Consider the following 15387-nt stretch of genomic DNA (forward strand, 5'->3'; position numbering starts at 1 on the left):
ATCTTCAAGTTACCAAGGTTGGGAAACACTGGTTTAGTGTTTAGTGTACTCTGTGCAACCAGGCAGTATTTTGTTGGATGTGTTCCTCAGCAAGCTTAGGTTTTCAATTTTTTAAAAAAATGGAGGCTGTGCATTATCATGAAGCAAATGATGGTGTTTGTTCCAACCTTATAGCTGCATTTGAAAAGGGCAGACAGCCCATAAGCAACATATGCTCTTATAGAGATTGCCTTAGCTTCAATATACACTGCTAAAAAAATTAAGGGAACACTCAAAGGACACATCCTAGATCTGAACGAATGAAATATTCTCATTGAATTCTTTGTTCTGGTACAAAGTTGAATGGGCACAACAGCATGTGAAATTGATTGTCAATCAGTGTTGCTTCTTAAGTGGACAGTTTGATTTCACAGAAGTTTGATTTACCTGGAGTTATATTGTGTTGTTTAAGTGTTCCCTTTATTTTTTGGGGCAGTATATTTTTGTGAGAAGACTTTCCTACTGCCCTATGGTTTGTTTTGATTGGAGCTAACAGATGCCATGGGAATGTATCTGCCTCTTGATATAAGTCAATACTAACTAGCGTGTGAGTAAGATGAAAAACTACAATGTCACAGCTGTTATTGTTCTTTGCATTTCTGTTACACAGTTGCAGGGGAGTGATCCATTCATGAAAGGTTCCATCTTGTCCCGGCTGAATGAATGAATGGTTTAATTTAAGGGTTTATAAAATTGTGTTACTGTTTTTTTTTTATATTGTGTTTTTATTCTGCTGTGCGACGCTCAGACTCCGCAAGGAGTTGGGCACCCTACAAGTCGAAATAATAAATATATAGATGGATGGATGGATGGATGGAAGGATGGATGGATGGATGGATGGATGGATGGATGGATGGATGGATGGATGGATGGATGGATGGACGGATAGACAGACAGACAGACAGACAGACAGACAGACAGACAGACAGACAGATAGATAAGTAATTGCACTGCACTCAAACATTTCACACAATAAGGCAAGGGTGGTGGGGTATAATCAACTGGTCACAAAGCTTGCTGCTGATGGAAGCTAAAAGGGAATGGCTAGCACACGGCCACCTGAGACTACTCCCATGCCTAAAGAAGAAGAATTAGAATCTGGATCCTAACACAGGCCATGTCACCATGCTGGCATTCTGCTTCAGTGTTGCTAAGTGAAATGGAATTTGAACACCCCACAAGCTAAAGTAAAAGGATTTTCATTCCAAAATAATAGGATAGTTTCAGAGTCATCAATTAGATGAGATGAGACAACCCGTGTGACTTGGAAAGTATAAGGGTTAAACAGTGAAGGGCTGCAAAAGATTTTACTATCACACTGTGGGAGTGGCTTATGTTGTGGGTGTGGCTTGCTGGCCATGTGACCTGGTGGGAGTGGCTTCATGATCATGTGACTGGGGGTGGCTTAAAGACTGGCTTAAAGGTGGCCAACTTGACGTCACTCACGTCAAGGGTTTGGGTTAGGGTTAGGGTGCCTCGCCTCAAAGAGATACAATTTCCCTGTCTATTTACTATTACTGAACATCCAAAATATACTATTAGAATTAAATAGTATATTTTGGGTGTTCAGTAATGTATACTGATCAAAAAAATAAAGGGAACACTTAAACAACAGAATATAACTCCAAGTAAATGAAACTTCTGTGAAATCAAACTGTCCACTTAGGAAGCAACACTGATTGACAATCAATTTCATTTTGTTGTCAGTGCATTCAACTTTGTACAGAATGAAGTATTCAATGAGAATATTTTATTCATTCAGATCTAGGATGCGTTATTTGAGTGTTCCCTTTATTTTTTTGAGCAGTGTATATTATGTATATATATGCCATATGTGTACATGTATATATGCCATATGTGTAACATACATATTACACACAGGCACACAAAAATATACATTATCTGCTATATAAACTGTATGTACACACACACACACATGCACAGCTCTTCTAAAACTATACACATTCAACCCCATTTACTGCAATAGGAAAAACATACCCAGAGCCCAGAAGTTAAAAAAAAGAAAAAAATTCAAAATTTTTCTACCCGTTCTGCATACCTGATCAAAATTTTTCTACTGGTTCTGTGTATCTGACCATACCCGTAGGCGCCCATCACTGGCGTTAAATAAAGAGCTGGGTTTTTGAAGTTCTCCTTTGTAATTAGATCATGGAGGTACTTGGAAACAATGGGGTAGAGCCAATGCAGTCATAAATGCAAGGCTTTTGCAGCTGTTTCTCTTTACAATCACAACACAGTAGCCAGGGTTGGGTTTCTCTTACCTTCCCTACCAGTTTGGAAGTACAGTGGTACCTCTACAGTGATCCCCCGATTATCGCGAGGGTTCCGTTCCAAGACCCCTTGCGATAATCGATAACTCGCGATGTAGCGTCACGGAAGTAAAAACACCATCTGCGCATGCGCGCCCCTTTTTCCATGGCCGCACATGCGCAGATGGTGGAGTTTGCGTGTGGACGGCGGGGAAGACCCTTCGGCCGCCCAACAGCTGATCTGCTCCGCAGCGCGGCAGCAGCAAGGAGCCGAAGATGGGGTTTCCCCGTTGCCCAGGCAACGGGGAAACCCCATCTTCGGCTCCTCGCTGCTGCCGCGCTGCGGAGCAGATCAGCTGTTGGGTGGCCGAAGGAACCTTCCCTGGGTCTTCCCGCCGCCCAGGCAAAGGGGAAACCCCAAGATCGCTTGCCGCTTGCCGTTTCCCGTCACCCGCTCACCCGGCCGCTCGCTTGCTGCTTGCCGCTTGCCCGTTCGCCCGCCCGCCCGGCTGCTCACTTGCCGCTTGCCCGTTCTGTTCGCCCGCCCGGCTGCTCGCTTGCCGCTCGAGAGCAAGAGAAGGAGAGATAGAGAAAGAGAGAGAAGGAAAGAAAGAGATGAGAGAGGGAGGAAGAGAGTGTGAGAGAGGAAGAAGCAAGATAGAGAAAGAGAGAGAGAAAGAAAGATGAGAAAGGAAGGGCGTGACGTCATCGGGTGGAAAAATCGCGATATAGCGATTCGCAATGATCGGGATCGCGAAACTCGGGGGATCACTGTACTTATGAACTTAATTCTTAAGTTCTTAGGTGTTGTGATTCAGCCTGAGGCTCCTCAGGGACCGGCTGGAGCTCTGCCGGATCCATGCCCAGAGGTGGAGGACAGTGAACAGGAGGGGGAGGACCAGGCAGACGGGGGAGAGGAACGTCAGGAAGAGGAGGAGGGAGAGCAGCCTGAGACCCCCGGGGGGGGGGGGCTCTCCCCAGCTAGTAGCCTGGATTCATTGGATGAAGACGCACAGGCTATAATAGACATGAGGCAGCGACAAGCAGCTCAAAGAAGGGGCCAATTAGAAAGATATTTCCATCCCTGAATTGGCAACAGCTGGGTTTGGGTGTGGTTCTCCTCAGCAGGGTTGAAAAGGCAGGCCCGCCCTTACAGTCTTGTGGAGAGTTATCAACTGGGAGTCCTGTGGCCTTGCTTCGATTCTTGGCGTCTCTGATCTTGGCTTGTGGCCTAGAAGGCTGAAAGACTTGGGGGAGGCGTGGGTTTTATTATCTCCAGTGTTGTTTTTGCCAGCAAGAATCCTGTTTTATTGCCTGTCCTTCGTGAAACCTCTGTGAAGCTTCATCGTGTTCCTGTCTGTAAGAACAGTTTTTGTTACCTGTGTTTGCTTTCCAGTATATAAACTGCCTTTGCTTTTTACCAGTGTGTCTGGATACTCTTTTTGGTTGGTGTTGGCGTCTGGGGGGACCCAGACAGAACATTAAGTAGAAATGTAAAAGCACCCAATGTAAAAGCAAATAATGTGTGCGATTGGGGAAACCAGAGAGGCCCCACAGAGGCTTCTCCCTGCCTTTTCCAACCCTGTTTCCTCCCAGGAGATTCCTAGAGAGGCCCCATAGAGGCTTCTCCCTGCCTTTTCCAGCCCTGTTTCTTCCTGGGATATTCCTAGAGAGGCCCCACAGAGGCTTCTCCCTGCCTTTTCCAACCCTGTTTCCTCCCAGGAGATTCCTAGAGAGGCCCCATAGAGGCTTCTCCCTGCCTTTTCAGGTTACAGTTTTGGAAGCTCAGGTGGAAAATGGTTTGTGAGAAGAGGCAAAAAAATCTTGAACACCCAGTTCTTATCTAGAAAAGTTCGTAAGTAGAGTACATGTGTTGCGTCAGAAGTGCACGCTTTATGCACACGCAAAGCACTACACTTAGCACGCACAATGCATCCAGGTATTGACCCTCTACATGCACAGAGGGTTCGTTGCCAGCCGCCCGGAGTCTGTGGAGAGGGGCGGCATACAAATCTAATAAATATTAATAATAATAATAATAATAATTGTTGTTGTTATTATTATTATTATTATTATTATTATTATTATTATTATTATTTCAAGCAGCGCTGACTGAGAAACTGGTTCGTGGGTGTGGCAAGTCGTCCATTGCTACGGGTTCAGCGAACGGAGCCAAATTTCCTCCACCGTCTCGCACGAACCTGTTTGAACAGATAGCAACCAACCACTAACAGCAGCAAATGGGGCATTTCTCATACTTAAACATTCTCTCATTGAGAGAGAGAACAAGGGAAGAATTGTCCATCAGAAACTTTTGTAGGCAGTGGAGGCTCCTGAGGGCCAGGCAGGGCAGCTGCCTTTTGGGGAAAACATGCCAGAAAAATTTCACGGGTCCAGTAAAAAATCACATGGTTTCCTGCAGAGAAGGATGAACCTAATGCTCAGAGGGTGCCTGAATGATGGTGCTAGGTCTTTCAAAATAGATTCTCTATAGAAGGGTTTGGAATTATGGAGAACTCTATGTCTTTTTCCACCTTTAGATCCCTTTGGAATAGTTTATAGATCCCTTTAAACCCAAATAGATTGTTTTAAAATGTTCTCCTGTAGCCATTTCTTAAAGTTGAGGGATTCTGCAGAATCCATTAAATATCCAATTCCTCTCATGCAGGCTTCAGGGCATAATTTCATGTATATTGTGTATGCAGGGGGAATAAATTAAATCCATATGCTCGCTCCATTTTCAGTTTATGGCAACTTCAGCCTAGTCTCAGAACAGACGTGTGAGTAGCAGCCTGAAGTCACTGCCCTATAACATTTCTTCTCTTCTGAAGCTCCTCTTCAGAAATTAATTCAATGGACGTACCAGCAATTGAGCAAATTCAAATTTACAAAGTCAAGCAAATTCAAAGCTTCAAATTAAATCCACCAAATCAATCTTAATTTAAAAAGTCACTTCCATTCAGAAAAGTTACATGGTACATGCAATTGTATGAACCAATCTGGAAGCATCTGAGTCAATCTGATGCTTTGAATCAAATCACAATCAAATTGCCAAAGCAAATAGGCATGTAAGACCAGAACAAAGCATGATTTAGTTTACTTGATTTCATAACATTGCTAGAGGGAAATAGATCCACAGAATAGTTTAAGTCGCATGGAAAAAATATTATCATATCTTTATCTTCTCTTAATATTACTCCTTCCTCCAAGAAAAAGCAGCCCATAAGTTTGCTTAGTTAGTAACAACTCAAGTCTGCATTGTGTGCAATTTCTTAAATAACATTTCTACATACTACAAATGGGGCTGGGGATCTTTTATACATTCCCGCAGGTAAATGAGTGTATTTATTATCCTTATTTATTTAAAACATTATTTAGGAGTTTAAGCTTACACGGAGGTCTCCCATTATTTTGCCTTTATAACAGCAACCAGTTTAAACGGATGACTGGCCTTCATTATAAGAACAAGTACAGGATCAGCACATAGATTACAAGAAATAAATGTTTTATTCAATATAAAATGGTGCTTTATTAATTTCCAAACGCATAGAAAATCATGGATGAATTGTTTCTGTTTAAAAGTTTATTAATGAAAGAGCGTAGCAAGTACATTTGTGTGTAGACAAATATACGCAGAGAGATAAGAGATTCATAACCGATCAATGGCTTTGGAAAGCTGATATTGAGAATGTCAAAATGTTATAAATACAACGGATCAATTTTAAAAACTGAAGATTTAGATGTATCAATGCTTGCTTTTATGAATAACTCTGAATACCTATTGTCTCACTTCATGTTTATAGTGTTATTGTCTAAATATTTCTCTTCCTGAATCCCCATTTATAAGAGGAGTGAAAAATAGTTAATTGGGTGATGTGTGGAATCATATATATATATACATTTACATTTATTGCAACATATACATAGATTGCATATGTGGGAAGCCACACCCCCTAGAAGAATGAAATATTTTGGGGGGGATATTAAAAAGACAGGATACAATATTTCCCCCTAAAGGAGAAATGAAAAATTCATTTCTCCCTTAGAGAGGCAGAAACCAGCCCCAAGCATAAAGTAGGAGGCCAGCTTTTAGAAATGCAGATTTGGTAATCCATTCAGAGAGACTGGGTCAAGGCAGAAACTCAGATAAGCAACAAACAAAAGGTTGACAAAATTAGCTCAAACACCCTAGGATGTGTATTTCCCCTTTTGCCTATAGAGCCAGCCATGACCCCTACATGACCCCATAAGAATCCAGAAGGTAGAAAAATCCACCCACTCTCAACTCCATTTGTCAGCTACCCAGAACCACAATCTCTGGTGGTTCTATTCATCAATAAATGGATCTTTCTTTCCAATCAACCTCCAGCCTCCATTTTATTTCCAGTGTCTTTCTCCCTTGGAACTGGACCAGATAGATTTTCCTTCTAACACATGTATACTCCCAGTTCAGCCAGGTTCTTCCAACCAGTAGCGGTGGCGGGAGGCTCTGCCCACTCACTCTGGATGTTTCTGCACATGGACAAACCGGTAGCAACAGGTTTTAGAACCTACCACTGATGTATATAGAATAAAGAGCCATAACTGTCCACAACTCCCTTGAATATGACAACATAGTTTATATATCACAATAGTATACAGTGGTACCTCTACCTAAGAATGCCTCTACTTATGAACTTTTCTAGATAAGGTGTGTTCAAAAATTTTTTGGCTTTTTTCAAGAACCATTTTCCACTTACTTACAAACCCGAGCCTCCAAAACTGTAACTGGAAAAGGCAGGCAGAAGCCTCCCTGGGGCCTATCTAGGAATCTCCTGGGAGAAAACAGGGTCTCCACCCTCCCTGTGGCTTCCCCAATCGCATGCATTATTTGCTTTTACATTGATTCCTATGGGAAAAATTGCTTCTTCTTACAAACTTTTCTACTTAAGAACCTGGTCACGGAACGAATTAAGTTCATAACTAGAGGTACCACTGTATTTGTATGTAGCTTAGTACAGTGGTCCCCAACCCCAGGGCTGCGGCCCTCTATCAGCTTTTGAGCCATTCAGAACCAGGCAGTGAAAGTGGTGGGTGAGTGCACATGTGCAACCCCACTTGCGTAAGCAGTGGACAAATACGGGCACATGTGCTCCATTTTCTCATCATTCCTATCATCCTTGTGTGACAAATTCCTTGTGTGTCCAATCACACTTGGCCAATAAAATTCTATTCTATTCTATTCTATTCTATTTGTGTGAATGGTGAGCGTGCATGCTGACTGCTCATGCAAATGGAGCTGCACGCATGTGTGTGCTTGCCCACTGCTTACATAAAACCATCCCCTCTTCCCCACCCCCTGGCTAGGCCACAAAGCCAGAGAGTTTGGGGCGCTCTGGCTTAGCATATTGTACGAGCCTAAGTATTCTACCTTTAAGCCATAATGTATGGTTGAGCACATTCTGTAAACTTGGCCAATTGCAGTTTATATAATAAACTAAGGCTTTGCACAGTACATGAATCCAGATAACGTGCAAACTACTGTATTCTTAATTATTACTATGTGGATTTGAGCAGTTTCTGCACAAAAACATCTTTTTTCACTTCTGCATTACTCTGTAAACCTATGAGTAGTTCAGTGGCCATTAGATGGCACTCCACATTGATGAAACCCACTTGGCTGCATCAGCATAATTATTCTGCCTTGGAATTCTTCTGCCCTAGTCCATGGAACCCCATCCTAATCCCAGTTGTAAGAATAGCCTGGCTTCATGTATATTTAGCTGGCCTTCCTCCTCCTCCCATTTCCGTCTCCCAGCAAAGGATCACTGGGACAGTGGCATATTTATAACCCTTGTCCCTATACATGTGGCTTGCCCCATAGTTGAAAATACCAGATGGGGGTGTGCAATTGCCAAGATCCACCCTCCTCGACTGTCCTTTCCTTCCAATCTATGTTGGCTGAAGCTGAGAATAGAACTGGAGTCAGATTCCTGTATAGCGATAAAGACAGTGTGAGGAGGCACCATAGACAGATAGGGAGGACAATTTCAGAATAAGACCTAGTGTTGCAAAAAGAGAGAGTGTCACAGATTCATTTATTAGGAGATACTTGTCAGCATCCCTGGATCTGATAGTCTGAGAAGTCTTGAGCTACTCTCAAGATGATTAATGATAAATATTTAGTGGAGTATAAATTAGATCCAGAAGATCCCCACTTGCAAGAACCAGGAACTATGCTCCTGCAATCCACTGTCGACATACCGCCCAAAACTGATCCCCGAGATCCACATGGGATCAACCAACATCTAAAGGTAAGAAGGGGAACCAAGGAATAACCATGTTTGGGCTGTCCAAGAGGTAAGAACACCTCTGTAAAAAGCCATGCCACCCAGCAAGTGAGCTAGGTCCTCTTTAAAACTTAGTTTCCTCCCACTTTTGAAATGCAGCTTTATTTATACTTATGTTTCTCTACTTCAACCCCAAATGTTCTGTCTTTTCTGATTGATTTATATGTCTCAAAGTTCATTTCTCTCTTCATACACACACACACAAATACACACACAAAAAAACCAACAACAACTTGGTCCTGCATTAATGGGGAAACCTCAGAAAGGAGGAGAAATATTAGACATAATGAACAGAGAAAGGAATGGAATGTATTAATAATTTACCTCATAATTAGCAGTTCAGTCCAAGCTGCTAATGCTCAGAGTCAAAGAAATCCACCATGATAAATTCTTTAATATTGCCTAAATTCACTGCTTATTCTTGCATTAAAATTCCTTAATGTCTGTGTATTTTTGCTTCATGGGTTATCTCCTGCAGAACAGAGCTTGACAATTCTACACATGAGATAACCAGGTTCTTTGCTCTGCCTAATCTAATTTAATCTGTCCAGTGAGGAAGCCTTAGTAACCAGATTCCTGTTCTTCCTGGTAGCTGGAATTCTCCGACATCCTCGCAGAACCTTCCTCATTCCGTACCTTTGATCGGATTTGGACCTGGAGTGACATCACCTTTGAGAGCTCCCGCCTCTGGTGCTACCGTATTATCTCTCTGCTCTGTGCTGTGCCCGTCTCTTTATGCTCAGGCTTTCTCTTTGCCTGCCTGGGCTGCCTCCATATCTGGTGAGCATCTTCTTTTGGCTTTCTCTCCCAACACCACTTAAACTCCCAGCCAACTTGTGCTCCTGATTCGTTTAAAAACAAAGCAACCTCTTAATCATCACTAGGAGAACTATCAACTATTGCAACAGGCAATGGCAATGGGTAGTTCTCAGGTTACTTGCATCCCTATGGGTAATTATCTCTGTATAACCTTCTGATCCATGATTACCTTGACAATGGCTTACTAAATTAATCACCTTGGTTTGCATATCGACAGGCAAACAGCAGAACTACTGTAGCTGATTTTGGCTGATCTTTAAAAAACATAAGCAGGGACAGATCTAGATCTCTTATTCAAAGGAGACTTCTAGGAATCCAATGCCGGGAACTCAAAGGGGTAGCAAAAAATAAATCCCTGAAGAAGTTAATAGGAATCTACTTATAGACCAATTTAAAAAACAAAAACTAATCTCCATATGTTGATATAATGAAGAGGACTTTTTTTGGAGAGTTTTTATTTTGTCTAGGTTCATTTTATTTGTTTGTTTGTTTGTTAGATTTCTATGCCGCCCTTCTCGGGGCTACTCAGGGCAGTGTACAACATTAAATATAATGCGCTAAACCATAAAGTAACCTCACTTGCTGTTTATACCACACTGCAAGCCATCAATAGCCAGCCACATCTGCACTCTGTGACCAATGCCAAAAAGGGCCCTTGAAAGATCAGTTCCTGACTACTACCAATCTTCTTTCTATCACATGCTACCTTAGAGCAGTGTTTCCCAACCTTGGCAACTTGAAGATATTTGGACTTCAACTCTCAGAATTCCCCAGCCAGCAAATTCTGGGAGTTGAAGTTGTCAAGGTTGGGAAACACTGCCTTAGAGGATATTGGGTGTTTAATAAATGTCACATCTCAATCACAAAGAGGAAAGTTTTGAACTTCATCTTCATCATCTTTCCCTAATCCAGACAATCAAAAGATTATGGAAGGCTTGTCTACATGACTGAAAAAAGGTGACCAACCAACACCACATATAGATTCTCAGCCCCCTTGAGTGTGATTCCCTGGGACTCTCCATCAGCATCTCCTAGAGATCAGCTTCTGCCCCATGGCACACCTGAATGTGATTTTTATTTTTTCCTGCACTATAATACTTCTCTGACCATATCCTCCCCACACATCAGACCTCGTACCAGCAGAGCTAACATAATAGAGCTACCAGAGCTCTGGATTTCTGCATTCTAGATCTTGGTAAGAGAGAAAAGGCATCTTCTATGGCAACATGTCCTCCTGTAGAATGAACCTACAGCATGGGAGGGTTTTGCAGCCAAGTGAAAAGTACACCTGTTGATTTCTTTTTCTTAAGAAAATAATTTCAGTTATTGGGGGAGCAAACTGAAGCTTTGTAGGACTCAAACTGGCCATAGAAATCTCCCCAGTATATGGATTTCCTCACTTGACACTTGGTAGCCCAGGTAGTCTAGCGAGGTCTTATGAAATTTGCACTTAGAGAGCTTTGCATAGAGCTTTGCTGCTAGAAGTTTCAAGTTTCTACATTGTGTATGGAGCTCCAAACCTTTTCATTCATAAGCAAACATTAAAGTAGTTTTCCCATGACTCTCTTTGGTAGCCATAAATCCCATGAAAAGCAGCAGCAGAACCCAACTACTAACTGCAGTGTCCTCTGTTAAACAGGAGAAGAACATTGAAGAAGGAATATGTCAGGGCTGATACTATACAGCAGAGGTCTTCAGACTTGGCAAGTTTAAGTCTTGTGGACTTCAACTCCCAGGATTCCCTAGCCATCATAGCTCTATGAATTATCCAGCCAGTTAGCTGGAGAATTCATAGAGCTATGCTGGCTGAAGAATTTTGGAAGTTGAAGTCCACAAGCCTTAATGTTGCCAAGTTTGGGAACCCTTGCTGTACAGACTTGGAGAGATGGGGTAAAACCTGGCAGGGAAATTATAAAATACAGGTATTCATTTAGCAATTGAATACCACAGTTGAAGCCACAGTTTGGTTATTAAGGGAAGTTGTTACTAAATGAAACCATAATTGTGCTTAGAATCTTACTTCAACTTTACTTTACAAAAGTAATAAATGAGAAGATTGGCTACCAAGTTACTTTTTAATCACCATTGTAGCGCGAGCCTGTAATCCAACAAGCGGAGACTGAGACTGGCATGGATTGCTTGAGTTCGAGGCTGCTCTGTTCCCGAAAGAAATGCCGCCGAGCATCACAAGAAGGTTGCCCTAACCTATGTCTGAATAAATAAATAATTGCTAAATGCAGTGTTTCTTAACCTTTGCAAATTGAAGATGTATGAACTTCAAGTCCCAGAATTCCACAGACAACACAGATGGCTGGGGAGTTCTGGGAGTTGAAGTCCACATATCTTCAAGTTGCCAAGATTGAAAAACACTGGCTAAATGAAATGTACCTTTTATTTGAAAATGCCACATTACATCACAAATATGGGCTGATGTCGATGGCCACTCCTAGTTGAGGAGGCCTTTAGATAATTTCTGAGGTTTCTTTTTCCCTCTTCTTGCTGTCCCTGCCTATTCTCCTGTTGACGCCAAGCATTTAAGGAGTGGGACATAGGCAGACCCCTGGGATGTATGCAAATAGGGACTATGAGAGAACAGCAGCAAGGGTTAAGGTTGCACCACATAGTAGGCAAAAAATCAGTTGGCTGGTTTATGGCTGAGTGTATTGTATGAAACTAGGCATCTGGTTAAATTCAACAAACCTTGGTTCATTTAAAGATAGATCACTAGAGTTTGTAGATACAGTGGTGAGAAAGAAAGGGGTTGGTCCATTCAGGATGCTGAAGAAAATAAGGAGGCCCAAGATATCACTACCCCTAAAAAACCCCGCTTTTGCTTACATTTCAGTTCTTTTTGTCTCTTACTAATTCAGCAAGGACAGCCCTATTCTTTTCCCCATTCTAAGAAGGGAGGGAGGGGAGAGAGGGACAGGATAGGGAGAGGGAGAATTATTAGTTTCAGCTCATAGGAATACATATGAAGACAAAGATCTCTTCACTGAAGGTTAGGGATCATAATTTACTATGTTGGCCCTGTGCCCATTGGTTGATGGGTGTTATTTACTCTCCCAGTCTAAGGTTGAAACCACATGGGTCTTCCTACTCCTACTCCAGGAACCTTACTACACCATGCTGGCACACGTTATGTATAACATTGTCTTGGACTGAATTGAGAATGCAAACTTGAAATGTTTGTCCCCATTTCCCTTAAGTAGAGGACTTTGTCACTGGAGGGCAGACAAGGAGTAGCTAGTGTGTAATTAAGCATTCTGAAGAATTAGGGTATTACAAAAGAAGTAATGAGTCAGGGACAGGGCTAATTTCAATGTCTGCTTTGCATTTTCCCACAATGCTTTACAATGTAAACTTCTTATGGTGCAAATAAGAATAATGCAAACATTCAGAGTATTCAGGGGAAACAACAACCCCAAAGTTGTCACCATAGTTTGTCACAAAAAGAATCATAATCCTGAAACAAATGAAGAATTTAGTAATATAAATTGAGTAATTACATGGAAGAAAATATATATATTTGTTCTGGATAGAAAACTTCATTGTATCCAGAAAACAGGAATTTTAGAAGGAAAATTATAAACAAACCTTCTTTATGATCATATAAGAATTTCTTAGAATTGGAAAAAATATGAAAATCAAAAAGATACAATCCAAAATAAAAATGTTATCATTGTGCGAAATACGAAATACATTTAGCACTAGTACTAAATGCTAGTTCTAAAATGTTATATAATGGAAAATAATGTCCAAAACAATTTAAATGGTAGGCTTCATTGATCTATTTGGTTAATTTAAGTAGAGTTTGTTAGGAAAACAAGATGACCTTCTCTCGAGCTTGAAAATTCCAGCCAAAGGGTGTCAGGGCCACCTCCTTCCTTGTTATCCATTTTTTTAGATTGTTTTTTAAATCCTGCCTTTAAATAACTGAAGTGGTGAATATATAATACTCTTTCCTCCTCCTATTTGCTCTACAATATCCTTGTGGGTTGGGTTGAGAGAGAGGGACTGGCCTCAAAGTAACCCAGCTGGCTTTCATGTCTAGAACTCAGTGTCTCAGTTTCTAGACTATGCCTTAACCACTAGATCATGAGTGTCAAACCTGCGATGACACATTGACACATTGTCAAGCCGGTGCAGAAGTTGGGGACAAATTAACAGCTTGCCACACTATCTATAGAAAGCCTGATGTTTATAAGAACTTGAGAGGAGTGATTTTCAAAAGGGAGCAAATGCAGCCACAAAGCATTCTTTCGAGTGGTTCAAGGCCATCCTATGCCCACCCACCTGGGTGGAAGCGGAAGGAAGACTTGCCACACTGGCACAATCTGAGTGGGCAATGTAACAAGTTTGTGGGTAGGGGACAATGGTAATGAACTTTCCTCTGGGTGGGAAACTCAGATTCGGGTTTCCCTGTGTAGGCGCCAGAATGGCTCTGGCAATAAATTGGAGCTTTGAGGAATACTTTGACTTGGACTCTGATTTAGTTTGGATGGTATCTGGAACCTTGACACACATGATGTATCAAAACCTTTTCTCTCTGTCACTAAAGTGGAGGTGGGCATGGCCAGTGTATGATGCATCTGAACCATGGACCGTGAGTTTGACACGCCTGCACTAGATCTAACTAGCTCCATATTAATTGTACGATTTCATTCATTACTTGCCTGAATTGCTCAAATACCTTTAATGGTGTTTCAATAGAATTTTCGTATGTCTGAGCATATGTCTTATTTTTGTGTTGCCTCTTACTTTTCATTTTGTTTAGAATGATGGTTGTTAGCTATCTTATGCATTGCAGAAACGCAGGATATAGATTCAGTCAAACAACTGCTTGTCTTGCTGAAGTGTAAATTAAGGAAGAATGAGGAAGGTTTATCTAGACGGCCAACCTTTTTTCTCCCTCCTCCTTCTTCCCACAACAGGTGTGTGATGCCTTGCATCCAGCTGTGTACCATGGCCATGCCTCCAGTTCGTATCCTCTGGGCTAGCATCCTGGATGTTTTGATAGCCCCTCTTTTCACGAGCCTGGGACGCTGCTGCAGTGCCATCTACCTTACAGTAACTCAAAAGTGATACGGGGATATTCTTCCATCGAGATCCATATTGCACTGACTTCTCATTATACAACCCACTGAATACACTCAATTTCCAGAAGAACTGACCAAGGGACTTTTTTAACCAAAGCCTTGAAATATGGGACTGGAGTGGTGGTGGTGGTGAATGACAGGCACAAAGAATGGAAAGGGAGCCCTTTGGTGAATGAATGGTAGAGTAGATTCCCAAATGCTTCTTTCCTCCTTTTCTTCTCCAAACCTCTCTCTTTTGCCCAGATTGGCAAACAGGGCTTTAAAACGATGCTTTCTTTACTCTTTCCATTTGGAAACTAACATGGGTGAGTCCTTTCCCCAAGCCCCCATGCATGTCCTTTTGTAAGGCAGAAGAAGGCTATGTGGTTCTTATGGCATAAAAACTCTTTGTATACCTGGGAAGCTCTCCCTTAGCAACTGCCTTATTTGTCAACAGCAAGCCCCCACCCAATTCTTCTAATTCAAAAAAAGTCTAATGGTAAATGGGCAAAGCAAAGCACCCTTCTCTTAACATTGCCTTTGTTCCTTCCGGACTCAAACAGGCATTATGAGAAAGTAAATATAGTGAGCGTTTTCAGGCCATAGCTTTCTCCGAAGTATGCCCCTTTTCTCTCACCCCCAAAAGTCAAAAGCCAACAGGTAAGGCAAACAATATTTTGTGAAGCTAGAGAAAGTGATTAGGAAATAGCTTCCCCAGTTTGCACTCTGATAAAATTGTATTTTGTGCTACAGTACCCTGCCAACAATGGCAGATTCTTTCTTAATTCTCCCAAGATTTGAACTGGATCCAGTCTTCAATTCTTATCCCTCAGTGACTCTCCAATCCATGCC

General features: G+C 41.8%; 1 protein-coding gene across 1 annotated transcript; it reads left to right on the forward strand.

The window, feature by feature from the left end:
- Positions 1 to 8452: 8452 nt before the first annotated feature.
- On the forward strand, positions 8453 to 14614 carry LOC139158788 (caveolin-2-like). Its single transcript, XM_070736124.1, has 3 exons — positions 8453 to 8602; positions 9231 to 9418; positions 14392 to 14614. Exons 1-3 carry the CDS (start codon positions 8453 to 8455, stop codon positions 14540 to 14542), a joined length of 489 nt encoding a protein of 162 aa, XP_070592225.1. The 3' UTR covers positions 14543 to 14614.
- The last annotated feature ends 773 nt before the right edge of the window (positions 14615 to 15387 follow it).

Source organism: Erythrolamprus reginae, chromosome 2, assembly GCF_031021105.1.
Source record: "Erythrolamprus reginae isolate rEryReg1 chromosome 2, rEryReg1.hap1, whole genome shotgun sequence".
Classification (NCBI taxonomy): domain Eukaryota; kingdom Metazoa; phylum Chordata; class Lepidosauria; order Squamata; family Dipsadidae; genus Erythrolamprus; species Erythrolamprus reginae.

What these genes read in the sequence shown, in the direction of transcription:
- LOC139158788 (XM_070736124.1), top strand. Translation starts at nt 8,453, where the DNA reads ATGATTAATGATAAATATTTAGTGGAGTATAAATTAGATCCAGAAGAT. An exon ending in GGATCAACCAACATCTAAAG is followed by an intron (nt 8,603 to 9,230) that starts GTAAGAAGGGGA and finishes TCTTCCTGGTAG; the next exon opens with CTGGAATTCTCCGACATCCT. An exon ending in CTGGGCTGCCTCCATATCTG is followed by an intron (nt 9,419 to 14,391) that starts GTGAGCATCTTC and finishes TTCCCACAACAG; the next exon opens with GTGTGTGATGCCTTGCATCC.